A 19829-nucleotide genomic window follows, 5' to 3' on the forward strand; every position below is an offset into this window, starting at 1 on the left:
ACCCAATACAACCACTAGGGCCATATACTGTATCTACATTTCCTCATTGATGCCCAATGGTTTTGCAAAAACTATTTTACAAACTGGCTGAAAATGTAATTGGCTTCATTAAACAAATATACTCATCCTTAACTTTGTTGGTCTCATCCAAAGTGATGTTCTTTCAATGGGGTACTAAAAAAGCATGTGAGACAAATGCCTCCTCCACCATTGGCCTGTCTCCTCCCTACTAGAGAGCAAAGCAAAAGGTGCAAAGTTTGTATTTTATTTATAAAATATTTTACCTGGTAAATAATACATGGAGAGTTACCTCTCGTTTTCAAGTCCTGAGCACAGAGTTATGTTGACAATATATGGTCACATTAAATGAAGAGAGGTTAAAGTTATACTGTATTTACAGACATTTCATGGACAGTTAGAGACTATATGTTATGGGTGTATGTAACACAGACAAGATTAAAATGTGAGAGCTGAAGTCTCAGAACTCAGACTGGTGGCGGATTTGAGAGTCTCTGGTAGGTTACAGTGACCTTTTTCCTTTTAGTCCCTATTTGATATATTCTGAAGCCTTTAACACTCCTTAGCAAAGTATTAACTTCCATTAAGAAGTATTAATGGCTTCACATCATATTAATTAATGGCTTTTGTTTTTAACCAGTCATCTCCGGTTTTTCAGATTTTAAATTTCATTGTCATGTGTATCCCATTGGGTTTTCTGGCCAACACTTTAAAAGTTATCAATATTCCTATACAAATCATTATAAGCTACATGAATCTCTGTGCTCCCAGAGATGCAAGCAAATTATATTTATGTATAGTTTTGCATAGTTGTACTGGGGATTGTGAGATTTAGATCTTGTTTAGATGTTTATTTAACATGGAACAAATGACAAAATAATACAGTCTGCACGTGCAACAAAATCTGATTTTGTATATACATTGACATGCTATTTGGCTTTTATTTGCAATAAAAGAGTGTATGGGCATATGTATCAAGGTAAAAGTGGTGCAATTCTGGGGGGAGGGGGGAATCTACACTGTTCCCATTAAAATCAATAGGATTGTGTCTGCGATGCATGTGGTGCAGTTTGATTTGATAGTGGCTTGTTCAATAAGATCAGAAGAACTTCCATTGACCTCAATCGGAGTTTTCTGACAATTTCATCAGCGTTTATTGAATAAGCCCCATGTATCCCTATGCGTTCTATTCCCCTCCTTGGGATAGCTATTATTGATTGGAAATGGTAATTCAACCGACTTGTTATAAACAATTTGATAATGGCTTTAGTGCACAGTCCCCTATTCCGAGTAAATTGCAATACGTTTCAATGTAATGTTGCGCTTGTAATCTCATTCCATTACTTGTTCATAGAGGAAGGAGGGGGGGGGGGTGATGTAGGGTGGTAACAGGCTGGCAAGTGGTAAGGCTGCAAGCTAGACAAGCTGTGACAGGAAATTGCATCAGAGAGATTCTCTCATTTCTGTGGTAACTGGTAAACTACAAAGAAGTAAAACAAATTGTAACTATACATTTTAAAATGTATATTAATTGGCCGTACTTTCCTATGATGTGCTTTGTTCAGACTTGGTTTTGAGAGGTATTTTCCTCTTTCCCCAATAGGAAGCTTTTAAACTGCAGTCTGTAATATTTAGATGTGCTTTGAGGTATTTATTTATACGTGTTTATTGCTGTTTCCCAAAGTCAAGTATGAAACGGTTTTGCTTCCATGTTCCCAGGAGGTCAGAAATGCAGCTATTAGTGCAATGGTTGGCATGTAAACACACCTGAGATACTTGGGTAATAAGCTAATTTAAATATGCAAATGATATAATTTAAATATGCAAATACGCTTATTTCACAGGTATCTCTCCACATGTTATATAGAAGAGTGGTTTGATAGGTACTGTGTATAAGTCAGTGGGTACTGTACTAACTGATCTATTTCAATTTTGCTAATTATTTGTGAACAAAATTATTTTTTGTGCATCTCTAGCATACTTTTAACGATAGGTCCCTTTTTTATGTCCTGTACCTATTGTATTGTATCTATTTCTGCATGGGGTTGAAGTCTAGAAACTTCAGCTTATTAAAGCAGTCTTTAGCTTGATAACTGATCAGATAATAATCAGCTGATCAGAGGAATTTAATACCACTTCTATTGTATATATACAAGTACATGCATAATATATAAAAGTGCACATATTAATTAGTGGTAATATGATATGGCCATGGCACCATTTATTGTGTCTCCTTAGGTATGATCACTTGGTTGTAAGCTCCTCTATCCCACATTGACATAGCAAATAATGTGCACCTACAGTATTTTAATGCCCTAGAGGTTGAAGGGTCTGTGGTAGCATATATCTTCTCTCCAAGGCCCATACTCAATATGCTTTCAAGCCGCTTCTCAGGCAGGATATTTCTCAGCTAATTACAGCACCTTGAAGATCATTGACAGAATCAATAAATGATCAGCAGGTCATAGGAAAATTATCACCACTTCTTCTGTTTTATTTATATTTTAGTCTACTGAAATAAATCAATTTTATTAGTAAAATGACCTTTGTCTATAATACATGGCATATGTTTTCTTCGTAAAAGGATACATTGTATGTGTTACAATGCCATCATAGGAGGTTCTCATTTGGTTATATGCTACGGTTTACTAGATTATTAAAGTGTACCTATTTTCATGTGCCCAGTTTCAGACGGTCAGAAGTTCAGGCTCCCCTACCATTGGGAAGTATCTTCATATTAAATAGGGGTTTAAGAAAGAAAGCCGTTTGCTTAGAATTTCTGTTTAAAGAAAGCCTAGCTCAGGTACTTCAATTCCACCAATCAAATAGCCTTCAGTTTAAGGCGGTGCATGGAACACAGTATGTAAAGTATCACAGAAATAAACAGAGTTCCTCTATTGCCCTCCTGATTAAAAATGCATTAACACACTCATAGTGCACAAAGCAGACATTATTTAAAAACTATGCATGGGTCCAGAGAGAGGGAGAGTTCTCATCTCCCCAGTCATACTCACCTACATTATATACATAAAGATTAGCTATACTAATGTGAGGATATCTAATCTGTTTTTTATGTGTCTATAATATGCATGTGTCTGACAGACTCAACTGCATACAGTACATCACTGCTTTCCACTGCTTGTTATTGTAGTGGTCTTCCCACAATAAATAGCTCTTATAAGTTGTACAGAGGTTGTGGGTACAATTACATTTACAATAGACTTCTAATGAACTAAGAGACATATACCTAATCCTCTATCTTCAGGGAGCCTAGTAGCAGTGGCCATATTAATTGAAAAGTCAACACAGTATCAAATCTGTGACTATATCTCAACCATTATAACTAACAGCTACAAAGCACTAGCAGCAGCGCGGATTCTACCATAAATCCTGTCTATCAGAAGGAACCGTTTCAACATAGATACTCAATGTGCTGCCCTATGCATCGATATCAAGGAAGCAAACACTAAATGGTAACAGTGACCAGCAATTTGCCCCCCTTGTGATAGCTGATCAAGAAATATGCACTGTAAGTACAACCATCACATCCCCAAAATGATATAACAAATTATAACTCAATAGGTTCTTAATAGAAAGATAAATCTGCTGAGCAAATATCTTGTTACAAACGAAATTCAAGAAATGTAAAGTCAACGATGTTGAGTGATATTGATGATTGTGTTCACTTTTGCTGAATGAAAGGTGAGTAGATGTAGCCTCCAACAAACACTGTAATGCCACTCTTATAGTTCTGGCGTCGCGACCGATTACATCACCCGTCGCCGTCGCCACTAGCGAAAGTTAGAATTAGATTTTAAGCGACGTCGCTGGCGACAAGGCCAGTGACGTCACGAAAGGGGGCGGGCCGCGGTCTCTGATTGGTTTAGAGACAGTCACATGTGGCGACTGTCTCTAAAAATCAAATAGACCCGGCTTAAAATTTTTGGGCCACTCCATCGCTTTGTCGCCATCGCGCTTACTATAAGCGCTTGCTACGGAGTCAGTGTATTTGTTTTGGAGCGACGTTGCTTCGCCGTCGCAAGGTAAGCGTAGCCTTAGCCTTCAGTGGGGTGATACAAACATGACTGGTGTGCTATAGACCCTCATGCATGTTGCCTGACATTCATTTCACCTCATGCAGCGGCTTCTTTCTGGACTCTGATTAGATATCCTCACATTAGTATAGCTGATGTTTATATATCTAATGTAGGTGAATATGACTGGTGTGATCAGTAGGAAGAGCTCTCTCTCTCTCTGGACCCATATATAGTTTTTAAATATAGTCTGCTTTGTGCACGGTGTGTGTTTAATACATTTTTAATCATGAGGGCAATAGAGGAACTCTGTTTCTTTCCATGATACTATGCTTAGAATGTATCACTGAAAAAGTATTATATGAACCATGTATCATGGCAGATTAGACCCATGCATTTTGTTATTAAAGAATCGAATTAATGTTGCTTTACTTGTCATCCTAAATTTGCATTCACCGGTAACTCAAATCCAGCCGTAACGTTCTATCCTACGTTTCATCACAAGAGCACACTTGATTTAGTAGTAATTTGTTCTACAAGCAGTTCTATAACATTTGATGGCAAAACAATTAGGGTGTAGGCTTTCAGGTTAGTTTCTTTTATCTATACCAATTTATAATATTTCTGAATACCATATATTTCCAGCGTTGCAGGGTGCTCACTGTGTGCTCACAATGATGCCTGTGCTGTAGGAACAATATAAACGACACAAGGGCCGCCTTGGATACATCATTAGCAGATAATTATTAAGCATTGTTATAAATATATTTAGCTGCAGAGTTGTGCCGCTGAGGCAATGCAACCATTTTGATGCTGGAAGATTAATAGCCATCACGTGGTTGCAATCAGAATCCAGTGACCCACGTAAATCGAGCCCCCTCCACTTCTGTTATGATTGTGCTCTACTGAAGCAATGTACGCAACCTCACGTTCACTAAATGTCATAAGGGTTCTATATAATTGCACAATACTACTATCTAATCTAAAAAGTGTGGGCATATAAACAATTGTAGTGATTTGAAGTATTGGTTGATGCACATTCCTACAAAAGACTAAAGTAAACAAGGTAAATGTTGGTGTCTGGCCCTTTTTTTCACTGCAGTACTTTCTAGTTTTCATGTTTAGGTGGAAATGCATCAATGTAGAGACAGAGCGCATAGAATTTTGTTTTCATGCACTGCTCCATTTTTTGCTTGCACTTAAACCAAATAAGAAAGTATTTCTTGCATTTGACGCAAATTGTTAGCCAAAAAGTGCTACGCCAGCTCGTACAGTGGCGGGCGATCTAAGTCTAAGACGGCTAGATCTGCGACTCTCAGATAATCCCGGTTAGGTGCGTTTTTTTGTCGTTTTCGCCCGGAGTGAACTGCGTTATTTTCGCGCTCGTGATATTAGCATTTTATTCTCGCTGTCTGCAATACTGCAATGCCGTGTAAAAACTCAGGGGGCGTTTGCGAGCTGTTGTCTTTGAAGTCTAATACCTTCGCGGTTCAACCTACGTCAGTACACAGTCTGTGTGTGCGCGTGCAGTAATTGTAAATTTGCATATTTAAAGTATACATGCATTTGCAGTGCTATGCTGCTGTACGGTATGTCTCATTTGAAAATTGTTGAAACGCATAGGCGTGTACAGTACTGTAACAGTGTCACATTTCGGCATATACAGCGCTCTCCCCTCGCTCAGGATAATTAACTGCACTGCAGGGTATTTCAACTTCTTATCTTCTGTGCAATGCAGTACATCTCTCCCACAACATTCCTTTGAACGTGTGTCTGGTTTCAATCACATTCCTGCTTGACAGCAGGAATCTACTGCGCATGCGCCTGTAACTTCACCCACCACTGCTTGCTTGCCTGAGTGATTGGTAGTTGACCAAAAAAAAAAAAATTTAAAAAAAAAATGTATTGTAATTTTTTTTTCTCCACAAGCCTGCAAAAACCATCTTACTGTATTATGATATTCAATCTGTGCTGTAGCTTTTGACTGCGACCCTGTGCGTTTGACTGCACATGGTTGATTTGTGTGCTTTTTACGTACTGTATTTGGGGGTATATTATTATGATGACCTGCCTTTTGAAATTAAAGTATGTCTTTAGCTTTGAACTTCATGCAGCTGTACCCTGCAGCCCCCTCCCCCACGAATGCTAGCTCAAGGATTTGAAATTCCACGGAGTCGTTAATTTTCTGAATCTTGCCATTGTGTTCTTAATCCGTCCATAGCCGACCTACAAAGCCTCACTGCGCCTGCGTGTAATCCTTTTAGAGATGGGAGCTAGCTGCTTACTGCGTATGAGTCACCCAACCCCCCCCCCTCTCCACGGAGTCGTTAATTTACTGAATCTTGCCATTGTGTTCTGAATCCGTCCATAGCCGAGCTACAAAGCCTTCACTGCGGCTGCGTGTAATTCTCTTTGAGATGGGAATTTTGAGGCTTTGTTTACGGCAACGCTTTGGAAAATCCCTTCTCGAATTTGATTTGCACAGAGCATCACCTCTCTGTGCGCCTGTGTGTAATCCTCTTTCGGATGGGAGCTAGTTTACTCCTGCTCATGCGCCTGTAACTTCACCCACCACTGCTTGCTTGAGTGCCCCCCCAAAAAAATGTAATTATGATTTTTTAACTGTTATTTTATCCACAAGCCTGCAAAAACAATCTTGATATTACAATATTAAATCTGTGCGTTTGCCTGCACATGGTTGATTTATGTGCTTTTTCTGTACTGTATTTGGGGGGTTTAGGGATCAAATTACAGTATAATGATGAACTGCCTTTTGAAATTACTGTACTCTACAGTACAGTATGTTATTTCTTTGAACTGCTGCACAATTAATCCTTCATCCCTCCCCCATGCACACACAAACTCTTATCGACAGACACCTCCACAGAGTCATTCATTTTCTGAAGTTAGTTAGTCATTGTGTTTTTAATCCGACCCTAGCCGAGCGTCAATTGCCTCACTGCGCCTGCGTGTACTCTAATCCTTTTAGAGATGGGAGCTTGCTGCTTACTGCGCATGAGTCACCCAACCCCCTCTCTCTACAGAGTCGTTAATTTTCTGAATATTGCCATTGTGTTCTTAATCCGTCCATAGCCGAGCTACAAAGCCTCAGTGCGTCTGCATGTAATTACCCTACCCCCCCAACCCTTTGAGGCTTTGTTTATGGTAACGCTTTGGAAAATCCCTTCTCGATTTTGAAATGTAAATCCGATTTGCACAGCATTGTGAGAATTGAGAGTTAAAAAAAACATTAACTGATTCATGTTGTTTTGTCATTCATTCTTATTCATTGGTGTACTGTAGGGGTGGGTGGGTTGTGGTTGTTGTAAATTATTACGACTAGCAGGAATGTGAATAAATATTTATTTTATTTTATCAGGAACCAAAAAATACAAATATAAAAATAATCATGAATAATACATAATGCAGTCTTTATTAAGTTCTTTTGGCAGATTGAAATTGGATAAACATTTAGAAAACATTTCTAAAACATGGGGAAACATGAATAATGCACATTTATAAGAATATTATTTAATAATATATACTGCACCGACACACTTTATTCGAGCAAATACCCGGTATGTACCTGGCAGATACCTGGAATAAGCCACTACTAACCTCTGACAAGCCCCGTTGCATTTGCCTTCCCAGCCTGGGTTCATGCCTGGCTGATGGGCGGCTGATCTGTTAAATGATAATGATTAGGATTTAATAGGCTGCAATGCTTCGCGTGTCTACCAGATGGCATAAATTCATGAATTGTAATGCAGTTTATATATATATACTGTGCAGTATTGCAGCCAGCGGGAATAAAATGCTTCAATCCCTGCTTGGAAAATAACTCAATGTACTCGGGCAGAAAACAGTCACAAACCTCAATACACCCGGGTATACCCGAATTCGTGGGACTAGCCAAGCTCGAATAAAGTGTGTCGCCAGTGTACTGTAATGTATAATAATATATATATATATATATATATATATATATATATATACTGCTGCGGCCAAGTTTATTCGAGCATTTGCCCGTTCTTGGCCGCAGCAGTAGCCTGGCGCGCGCCCGAGGGTGACGGGCGCGCGCCGAAGCAGCGGAAGAGCGCCCTCCGATCGGGGCGCTCTCCCTACCGCTGCCGGGTCCGCTGGGTCCCCCGGAACCCCCTGCCGCCGTCCCGCGATCGCGGGACACCAGGGCTCCCTCGGGGAGCCCTGGACGCGCGTGCAGGGGGCGCAGGCTCCCGAAGACGCATGTCCGCGCGTCTATGACGCGCGGCACGCCGAGGGGCGGCCACTAGCAAGCCGGGAAATCTCCCGGCTTGCGGTACCGGCCACACTTTAATAAAGTGTGTCGGTAGTGTATATATATATATAGTAATATTATTTTTTCCGTCTTTATCTTGTTCCTCATTCTGTGTACAGTACAGTAGTTCAATGAGAGAGGAGAGGTTTTGTGTACATCATTACTGCTGTTTATATACTGTACATTTTACTGTACAAACAAATTTGACTGGACACAAAACCCCACCTCCCCCCAGACCACCCTTTTTTCCTGAAGCAACAAGAAAACAAAAAATTAGTGCAGTTATGTGCGTACTGTATTATGGCATTGTGTGATGTGTAGTATTACTGTAGATGGCTGGTCCTGCTTTCTCTGGAAAGAAATAATTGAGCAGATAGTAGGCAGTTACTGTAGTACTGTCAAACTAGTCTATACTGGAACTACTCTTTGAAAAAGCTCGATTGCGAGTGAAACGCGTTAGAGGCGCAGGGGTTCTCTTCCCTCCTCTCAATTTTTAACCATGTCTGAATAAAGGATTTTTTTTTTTTTTTTTTTGTAGCACAGTCCAGCCTTTTTGATTTTTTCCTGCACCGTAGTGCCCGCTGACTCATCTTCCCTCCTGGTACAAGGTGATTTCGTTATACTGGAACTACTGTATACTCTGACTACTGTTAAATACTATGTACTGTAACCTGATGGCTGGTGCTGCTCTCTCTGTAAAGAAAAAACTGTAACTACTGTATACTCTGACTATTGATAAAGAACAAATCTGTGCCATACTTACCTGTATCATACTGTACTTACAATACTATAGCACAGTACTACTTTCCTGATGCTTGCCCATTACGCGCGATGACAATGGGCAACACAGTGGCAATATGGTCTATATATTTATTGCAGCGTTCCACGGTGAGTACATCGTTCCAAAAACTCATTATGCCTTTCAACAACTCGTCCTTTTTGGAGGGTTTCGCCACTTTCCGGATATGGTCCTTCAGCTGATGCCAGACCATTTCGATCGGATTGAAGTCTGGCGATCTGTCATTGGAAAAAAAGGACAATTAGTTTAAGAGATACAGTACACAGTAAAAACTGTGGGAAACAAATGAGACACGGTTACCGCACTTACTCCGCTGGCGTCTTCACCCAGTTGATACCGCGCTCAAGGATATGCGCTGTTGACGCGGTGTGCTTCGGATCGTTGTCATGGTAGAAGCGGTGACCATTGGGGAACTCGCGTGTGATGTATTGCACTATCTCAGGGACAATGTTGTCTTGGAAGAAAGCTTTATTCATGATTCCTATAGCAAGAAAAGAAAAGTGCTCAAAAAACTGCACAATAGTACAGTACAGTGCATACAGTAAGGCTACACTAGTAAAGTACAGTGCATAAGGCTACATTATATTTGATATATTTTACCTTCAAAGATGACAATGCATCCTGGTCCACGCGTAGAAATGGCACCCCACACATGCAGCTTCACGGGGTGTTTTGGCCGCGGCTTCAAAGATATGCAGCCTTTTTTGTGGAATGCAAAGCTTGCAAATCTCTCCAGCGACACAGTAGACTCGTCAGTGAAGATGCAATCCTGGAAAGTTTCCCCACTGTCGATCCATGCCTGGGCCTGGACCACTCTTTTGATTTTGTTTGCGTCCCTTATCATGGGGTACGCTCTGTAATGACAAGCAATAAATAATTTTAGCGTACAGTACAGTTTCCTAAACAACACTTTTACCTCCTGTACTGTCCAGTACTAACCTCACACGTCCATATTTCCATCCAATGCTGCATCTCATCTTCTTTATGCTGGTCTTGGATACAGCGAGATTGTGATTTTCCTGCAGAATGTATTTGACCCTTAATGCACTCCTCTCATCATTCTCCTCACTTATTTTGTCCACCAGAAGAGTTGTCTCCCTACAATGTAAAGAAAAACATTCCGGTAAGTAAAAATATTAGAGACAGTAGATCAAGAGGATACAATATATTGTTCTATTAATATGCAGCAATATAAAACTGTTGAAATATAAATATAAATATACAAAATATATATACTGTTGTAATATAAATATACAAAATATATATACTGTTTTAATATAAATATAAATATACACAATATATATACAGTACTATTGTAATATAAATATACAAAATATATATATACTGTTGTAATATAAATATACAGGAAAAAGCTGGTGATACACACCAATACCCTCCCAAAAATTGTGGCTCAATACGATAAAAACAGGGATCGCTACATAACCTTTTCCTTATTACACGCTTCCACGTATGAGGAGCTGGCAAAAATTTGTAAAAGTCATAGTTTTCAATAAAATACTGATTAATTTGAGCAACTGTTGCCATCTTATCATCTGTTGCATTAATCGCAGCCCATATCAAATACGCGTAACTTCTGTCGGGTTTTTGGAAAACGGGCTGCACTTGAACACTCATGGCGGGCGGCGGGTCTCTGGAGAATACTGTAACCGAAACTGGTCTTTGTCTTTCTTTAATATGAAAAGCCTAAATTGATACATTTTTGCAACCTCTTCCTTCAGTCTCAAGGCCAAGTTACAATAGCACACTGTGGTATCTTTTTTAAACGAAACACCTGCAAGTCGACACATTACTGAAGCGCATGCGCATTACAATTCATGAATATCTGCCATCTGGCAGACACGCGAAGAATTGCAACCTATTAAATCCGAACCATTCTCAATAAACGCATCAACCACGCGTCAACCGCACATGACCCGTGGCTGAGAACGAAAAATGAATGCGGCATGCTCCAGGTGAAGTGCGTCGCATTCCAGGAAAAAGCCAGGGAAAAACCGGCGATGTGTTAGACTCAGATGTGCCGCAGCAGTACCTAGCGAAGGTTTTGACTTGAACACAAGATATAAAACTGCCACAGAGATGCGGTGTCTGATGCATCTCATTAAAATCTGGGCATCATGCACCTCCTCCATAACTGGTCTTATTGGCACTTCCCAAATCGCAAGCACAGACCACAGAACTTGGAGCAAAGACCTTGATATATTAACACAGAGACACAAAACAATGTAGTGTGCATACATTTTGCTCCAAGTTTGCTTTGATACTTGACCCCAATCTGTAACTGTCATTAGCTTAAGCAGGCTCTAAAATTAATTCCACTTTAAAGGGACAATCTCTCCTAGGACCATAGTGAACTAATGCCACTAACATATTTGCAGACTCTTGGTGATTGATACAATTTTTTACCCAAATGTGACACCTATAAATCATTTTCATTTATTTGTTAAAGGTAGACTAGGGAGGAGTTTGATCTCTTCTGGCTACTCCCTTGTGTGGGATGTCCCTGTATATTTAGCAAGTGTATGTACAGCCAGAGTCCCCCTCCTCACCTTCCGTTAACTTTATTGGCTCTCTAATAAGGACATGTTGGGGATATGGGTAAAGAAAACCCTTGAATAATGTACAGCATATTTTACTGCTTATAAATTGTTGCATCATTTATCAAGCCCTTGCATCACAGATTTGGATGTGTCTGTGTTTAACAGTTGCACACAAGCCATATGTGACACAGACGTTCCAGTTATACTGTAAAGTATTTTAAACATTCATATTATTACATTTAGACCAGCAAACATGCTGTCCAATATATAGTTTTTGTTTTTCATGAAGATTTTGCTTAATGTTTTATACTTGGGCATGCACCTGAAGTATTATAATACTTATAAAAAATCTAGGAAAAGATACATAAAATATTATAAATTGATCTTACCCCAATGACCACACAATGTGAGAGTCACACAACCCTTTTTCTATTGCAATTGCTTCAAGGGGTATTGTATCTTGTCCGGTTTTGTTTGGTTTTAATAAATGCCGCCGTTCCTTTCTGTTATTGCAAAGCAATTATCTAAGCTGCTGATCAATGTGTTCTCCCGTGACCAATCAGCGAAGATCGTGTTTCCCTGGGCACCCAATATGGCTGCCTATTTCAAGAAAGGAAGTGGTGTAGCTTCCGAAATGGTTGCTATAGCAACCCAAGAAGATTAATACATTAAAAATCATTAACAATTATTTACAAATGGTATAAAGAGGGAAAACAAATGCAGTAAGGATTATCTAATATTACACAACTGATTTTTTTTTAAATAAAAAAAACAAGATTTAAAATTAAATGCTTTTTTAATTAATTTGAAAGCCTAGGTCAGATCAGTGTTTTTATCATTTTACATTTAAAACAGCTGTTCATGATTACTTCATTTGAGACTGTTCATCATCTAATTCTTTGGACAAATGTTCTGCTTTTTTTAAATGTAGAGATTAAAATGGATCCTTCGTGAATGAGTTGCCTGCCTGTTTAGAACCATTTGGAAGTAAACGTTACTTCCTCTCACCTGTGCCACACACTCTTTCTCTTGTGACAGGTGTTCAAACTAGCCCACATCAGAAACTGTATATCTCTCTGCCAGATCTGTCTGCATCAGACGAGGCCCAGAGGACTGCACGGGAAATAACAATACTGAAATACTGTACACTGCTAATCATCAGAAGCCAGATTACATTTCCTTTCCAGTGCGCTCTAACCAAGTATTATATTCGCAGTTGGCTTTAAAAAGACCTTCCTGAAATATTGATGTGTTGAACACTCAGGGAGTTTAAAGTAGTATTTCGACTTTTGTTTTTCAAAAGTATAGCTTGAAAACTCTCTAGATTGAGGTGTTCCTCCTTGTTTGACTTGCTTCTTACTCCACACACTGAGTAAAGTTCTGTGTACTCTTCCCCTTTTGCAGGGAACTCACATCCCCTGGCAGCAATGGGGTTACAGAGTAAAGAGTTAGGCAGCTTTCAAATTGGATTTTCAGGATGAATATACTTCTTTATTTGTATATAGCAGACAAGAGCTAGTTTGTGCTGCAGTTGTATTTTTTTTAACAATTATTAAAAACCAATAATATATGAATATCCATTTTGGGGCAACAATAAACAAAGCAATTCTTCTATATAACTGAAGGCTATAGGGTATTTGCGGTATGCTCGCACACAAAATCAACATCAAGGCTAATCTTTTAGGAGGATTTTGAATGGAAGGTAGGGTAGGTACAGGGTAAATTCAGTATACTCAAATGTGCCCGTTCAGAACTGTTGACTTCAATGAGGATTTTTTGCCAAACACGCCCCTAAAACCTCCTTTAATGTAGGCCTATATTGAATTTAGCCCTGAATGTAGGTGATTAACAGAATTTTAAACAGGTATTTTAAATTAATAGTTACCAAATTCTGTGGAAGTTTCTTACAATCTTTACTTAATCTCTTTTATAACAATTTTTCATCTGCTGGACATACAAGTTAAAGCAGCAGTACTATTTCCCCCCTTTTTTTTCTATTTTTTTTTTATAAGTAAGCAGTTGACAATGTATATTTCTATATTCTTACCTAAACTGGCAATCGTTTGGTACTCCTGTTCTAAATCTGTAAAATTCTGATGTCCTGATTGTGTGCCTAACAAAATGGCCGGCTTCTCTCTTTATGCTGCTGTCTGTGAAATGCTGCAGCTGATATGTAACATTATATTACTATGTGTAACACATTAGTGTTTGGAGTAATAGACAATCTGCTCTTTGGAACGCAGCAACAGATCTGTTTGTGATACTTTGTTGCCAAAGGATGATCAACACATTAAAAAATGGCAGGAGGAGTTTAAAAAAATGCAGACCGTTTTATTGAATACTACAGAACAGCTTTATTTAAAAAAAAAACATAATTTTTCACGTTTTGCTACTTTAATTGTTGATCCACACTATTGCCCTTTTGTTGTTTTGTTTGGCTAATGATGGCAGCATAATTAGACATTTTTTTATAAGCTGATATAAAAAAATGGATCCATAGAAAATAGAAATTAATCATTTGTACACAAAAAGCAAAAGGAGTTTTGTTTTTAATTTTAAAGGCCCTATTTACTAAACTGTGCTATTCCATAAGGCACCTTCCAGCACTTGTACCTAGATTGTTGGCTTATTTAGTCACTTAAATTGGTCATGTCATATCTTCCAGTGACAGAAGGTGTCCTATGGCATAACACCGCTTAATAAATGTGGGCCTATTTCTTTCTAGGAAAGGCAATTGTGTAAAATATTGTTTATTGTCTGCTAAATGGAACTGCCCTTTGAATGAGAAGCTGTATGCTGGGCCAGTCTTAAGCATCTCGGTATCATTACAAAATCCTGAATGTTACGTTTTAAGTCAGAGAGTTGAGACATCTCAGGAGTCTGTGTCCAAGTTTACAAAGTTCATGAAGTTCATTCTGCTTGCGGCTAAATCAGATGTAAAACGATTGGGCAATGCATGACAGTACAGTTTCTATACTTACCTTCCACACCACGCAGGTAAATTTGTCGCTGGTGCCTTGGGATTTGTTGTTTTAAAGATTTCGTGTCAATTCAAATGCAAATGCTATTCCATTGGAGTAAAATGATGTTGGAAGGTGGTTTATATACTAAAGCTGCCATTGGTTTTAGAATTTGCATTGCATATTGTTTCCGAAAAAGCCTAGAAGGAATTATGTAAAAGTTGACAAAAACTTTAGGAAAAGTGATACAGCTTTAAACACAAATCAAGGGCAATGCAAAAGCTAGTGAAATAACAAAACAAAGTATCTTCAATTGTTTATTTGTTTTTATTTTTGTGTATTCAGTATATGTAATCCATGGATTAACAGCATGTAAAGTTATTTTGAAGGCTTCAGGAGAGCAAATAATAGATGTATCCTTATTAAAGATTATCAATGAAAAACAAATCTTTATATTAAGCTGCTTCTTTTTTTAATGTATACAGTACGATTCAGTGCTAGAATGTGTTCTGCTCTCAGAAGTCTAGTTTGCATGTCCATGTTTAAACACACTCTGCAAGCTGTCTAAGTCCTATGAAGAGACATTATGTAAAACACAACCAATGTATAATGATTCATGTCAGCATATAATTTGCGTGACATAAGAGATTGGGATGGGAACAGTCCATAAGGACTCTTTGGACTTGATTGCATAGCAGTGACCAGTTGCCCCTAAGCTTCAGAGAAGCTCCCGGAAAAACAGATACTACAGTATATCTGCCTACGGCCTATGTAACAAGATAGGAACACACACGGTGACAGAGAAAATGGGCAGGGTTAGTTGAGGTATATAGAACACTGGACCTATTGAGAAGAGCAACATTTTCTAATAGACTATATTACAGATATAAAGAAAATTTTGGTTCTTCTGAACCTGTTACGGTCACGTATGCCGCTGTGTACTGTCCAGGAGACTGACCCGTTAGGCAGAGGTGGAGAGTAGAGACCAACCCATACCACCTGGGATCCGGATCCTGAAGAGTAGAATTGTGAGGTCAGGGTAGGAGAAGGTACAGTAGGATGAGTGAGGTCACTATTCTGGGTTCAGTGCTGGAGAAGGCAGAATAGTAGGGGTCACAGTTCCGAGGTCAGGGCTCGAGAAAGGTTGGTCAAGGTCACAGGCTGGGGTCAGCAACAGGGAGGAACTAGACAGGCAGGATAAGGCTACAGCAGGAGTACAGCAAAACAGAACCTTACACAGGCAAGGAAGAGAAGGGAATGCAACCTTATAAAGGGAGCAGGCATGTGCAGGCAATAGATCCAGAATGAGGAGGACTTTCTGCCTCGGCAGCCATGATCATAGAGGTAGATGTACTGCCTCAGTGGCCATGTTGGGGGATCCTTATGAAACCAAGCTCTTTTTCAGGTTTCTATTTCTGCTCTGTAACTTACTGTAGCTGTATGACTTACCATGAACATGTTTTCATTGTAATAGCTTTAGGAAGTGCACGTCGGTTAAGCAAACTATTGTCTTGAATAGTGACAGTAAGCCTCGTTTTTTACTCTGAATTGTGGTCATGTCAATACTAGCTTATTACTAAATGTAATGTAAGTATCTGGGTTATGAGAATGTGAAAACATTAACCCTTGCAGCACGTTCAAAACAACATTTAATGTTGACATCTTGTCCATAGATTAAAGTGAGTGAGATTTGATGACTGTGGACTAACTAATCACATTGTAATGGAAAACTTCTTAATTTATAAGGTTCCACAGATGTGTATTGGAAAACTGATGATAATAATGAGTGACATTGTTGTGGGATTGTCACATTATAGACTTTATATTTGCTTCATAATTTAAGATCTAGTAAAAGGCTTTACAAAAATAATAATATTAAAAATAGCTATTTATGATTGAAGATTACATTGGTTAAACCAGGGAGATTTCCTGGTTCAGGACTGCCACTGTCCTAACACAGGGCAAGAGACATTCAAGAGATGATACTCAACTATCCATTTTTTTACGGGTTCAAAATTGCCACCTACTGGAAGCTACCAAACCGGTAGATAGGTTCTTACCTGGCTCACAGACAGGAAGCTTCCCAGCAGTTATCTTCGTAGTGCTCTCTTATTAAATGTTATTGTTTATCTTGAAACCTGGAGAGACACTGTCACTTGGCTGTGATGTCACCCATTCCAAAACAGAGTGGGATCAATGAGGATCACTGTTTTAAACAAACAAACTTTAAATGACTGACATACACCATTAATAAATATGATTACAAGTTTTTGCTCTTGTCTGCTTCCGTCTGTTAAGTAGTGAACATTAATTTGATAGGGGTTCCTTTGATCACGGAATGAAGCTATTGTGTGCAGATTCAATGCAATGGCCATCTTCCATTAAAACGTGAATATCATTTTTCTCAAATTTTTCTCTGAAACGTACTGGAAAATTTTACAATTGCTTACAGATGTAGCAAAACTGTTTGTGTTGCCGCGGCTGCTCATGGCCCAGATGGATTTACTTCTCTGGGGGGGGTCTGATCTGGAAACATGGGCCCTGCAGCACAATCACACCAGACACTTTCCCCCAGCGCTGTGGCCGTTTGCTTTATGGTGACAGAAAGGCTTGCTACATCTGTATGTGATCAGTATTAGTAGTACGCTTTAGATATTGATACTGTATTACCGGTAAATGGTTGGTTAGTCATTTAGAATTGTAAATATGTAATTTGTAGTATCAAAGCAATTGCACCTGATGTGTTGAAGAACTTCCCTTGAAAGCAAAAAGGCTTTTCTTGTTAACATACTGTAACTGTTAATTTGTTTGCCTCAGAATTTCATCACTTTTGTCTTGATACATAAATCCTTCTATGTTTACACTGATAATTTGCACATACAATAGTATGGTGTATCTCTAGCAATTTCGACAAATGGTTATTGAACATTTTCTCAACTTTTTTTTTTTTATCCACCTTCAAGGAACTTCTCTTCATATGACTCAGTTGTCAAGGAACCCTCTGAGCTTATCAATAAGTTACTTGCAATTAAGATCCCTTAAAACTGAAAGTTAAAAAAAAACAATTACTACCATGCATTGAACTTACTATGGACTTCAAAATTAGTAACAGTGTTTGTTAATGTAATTTTTTTTGTTAAATAATACACGAACATCACAATTTGTTTTCCCACGGAAATACTTCAGGTTTCTCTGACCTCAAAGTCCTTGTTGAGAAACTCTGTTCACTGGTAAAGATAAAGCACAAACTCTGATACATTGATGAGTAAGAACTAGAATCAGTCCAGGGGAAAGAATTATGTGATTAGAAGCTCTGAGTGTCGATACTTGCGCATCAAGAAAGCAATAATTTCATTTTATATGTTACTCCATTTTAGTTTTTGAAAATGTCTTTTTGCTGACCACCGCTGTTTACACACCATAGATCTGCTACTCTTTTTCCAATTTAACTTTTATCTACAAAACCATCAGCTGATGTGTTTGTGTGTTTCTTCTTTTTCAGGGACTGGTACTTTTGGGAGGGTTCATCTAGTGAAGGAAAAAACCGCAAAGCACTACTTTGCTCTAAAAGTAATGAGCATTCCTGATGTCATTCGTCTAAAACAAGAGCAGCACGTGCACAACGAAAAATCGGTCTTGAAAGAGGTGAACCATCCATTTCTAGTTAGACTGTAAGTACCACAACCTTCTCACTCTCCATATTATGCTATTCATCTAGTAACGAACATTCTGTTATCAACAAATAAGTCAAACATTTCAGTTTTATGTATATTGCATTTTTTAACAAACGGGCTGAATTGTGTCATATTTCACAGAATGCGCCTGCATCACACACTGTCTGTGTTTTCGAGCAATCTCACTTGCCAAGTGGCTTCTACCCCCTTCCCATTACTCACCCTCCCTTCATGCAACATCTTTGACCTGTTACAATATTGTATCCGCCCTCAAGCATTTCTTTTGTCCACCTGACTCCATATTTTTTTTTATAATATGCCCCATCTCAAATCCGTCTGCTCTCCACACAGATTTATTAGAAGACGCACCACTTTAGCACCTGTAGCAGTTGTTTATGCAAAAGTAGGTGCCAGAGCAGGCAAGCTAATTGCTAAGGCAGGGGAAGAAGAGCAAACCTAGAAGAGCATCTCTCCACGGCAAGTCCTCTTTTTTTCTACGCACTTCTACTGTGGATAGACCAACAGTTCAGTAGACAAAACTTGCCCCCCTATGTAGGGGAAAGGAAACTGTGACATGTGTTTATAAGTTGAAACATAGAAATAGAAACTAGAGTGGGCAAAATATTGTGGGGAGTGGGGTGACGGGAGGCTTTTTTGTCCTCACAAGAAGGTGAGGACTCATGTTTTAGTGGTCATAATTTTGATATAACAAATTTAGAAAGGGGCATCACAATTGTATGCAGCAATGGGGAGGAGAGATTGCGTGTGGGGGGGGTAGGGTTTGGTAGGGTTGGGCAATATACCAGTACCAGAGTAACACTGCGGTAATAAAAATTGATGGAAAGTCAATATGTGAGATAATTTATTACCACGGTATTACTTGGTGCCAGAGTGTGAGGTCGCAGCTGCTGGGCTTGTGGAGTCCCTCACCGAGCTGTCAGATATGCTCCCTCATTCCCCTCCTCTCTCCCTCTGTTCCTACCACGCTTGTGATTGCATAGAGGGAGGAGATGCACGGGCAGCTCCATGTGAGATAGCATGAGAGACAGCGTACAGCAAGAAACAAAAGGTCACAACCCCTCACCTCACTTATTTCCTTCTTCTAGCATTCTTCACTCCTTCCTTCCCCACCCTCCCTTTAAGACTCTTAAACCCTTCCTTCCCCCCCTGGGAATCTAACCTCCCCACCACCCCTCGCTCTGAGACTCTTAACCTCTTCCTGCCCCCCTGAGGCTCTTAAACCTTTTAAATACCCCCCACCCTCCCCGCCTGTACTCAACCCCCTTCCTCTTTCTCCTCCAACCTCTTCATTAATTTAACAAATGTTAAAAAAAAATGGAAAAAAAATTGACAATGTATTTGGAACATTTTAAAAATTAAATATGTTTTTAAATTGGCTGAGAATCTAAGGGTGAGAGTGATGGGATGAGGGGTGGATGAATTAGGGTGATTTTAGAGAGATTGAAGCAGTATAAGTGATAAAAGGTGA

The 19829-nt window shown here is 39.1% G+C and overlaps 1 protein-coding gene across 2 annotated transcripts in view; it reads left to right on the forward strand.

Moving 5' to 3' along the window:
* PRKX (protein kinase cAMP-dependent X-linked catalytic subunit) overlaps positions 1 to 19829 on the forward strand; it is a 155567-nt gene that overhangs the window by 88296 nt on the left and 47442 nt on the right. For both annotated transcript variants that reach the window (XM_075594571.1, XM_075594573.1), the window contains exon 2: positions 18169 to 18337. In XM_075594571.1, the coding sequence (XP_075450686.1) occupies positions 18169 to 18337 (169 nt within the window). The remainder of the gene's footprint in view (positions 1 to 18168; positions 18338 to 19829) is intronic.

The sequence above is a fragment of the Ascaphus truei genome, chromosome 3 (genome assembly GCF_040206685.1).
Source record: "Ascaphus truei isolate aAscTru1 chromosome 3, aAscTru1.hap1, whole genome shotgun sequence".
NCBI lineage: Eukaryota > Metazoa > Chordata > Amphibia > Anura > Ascaphidae > Ascaphus > Ascaphus truei.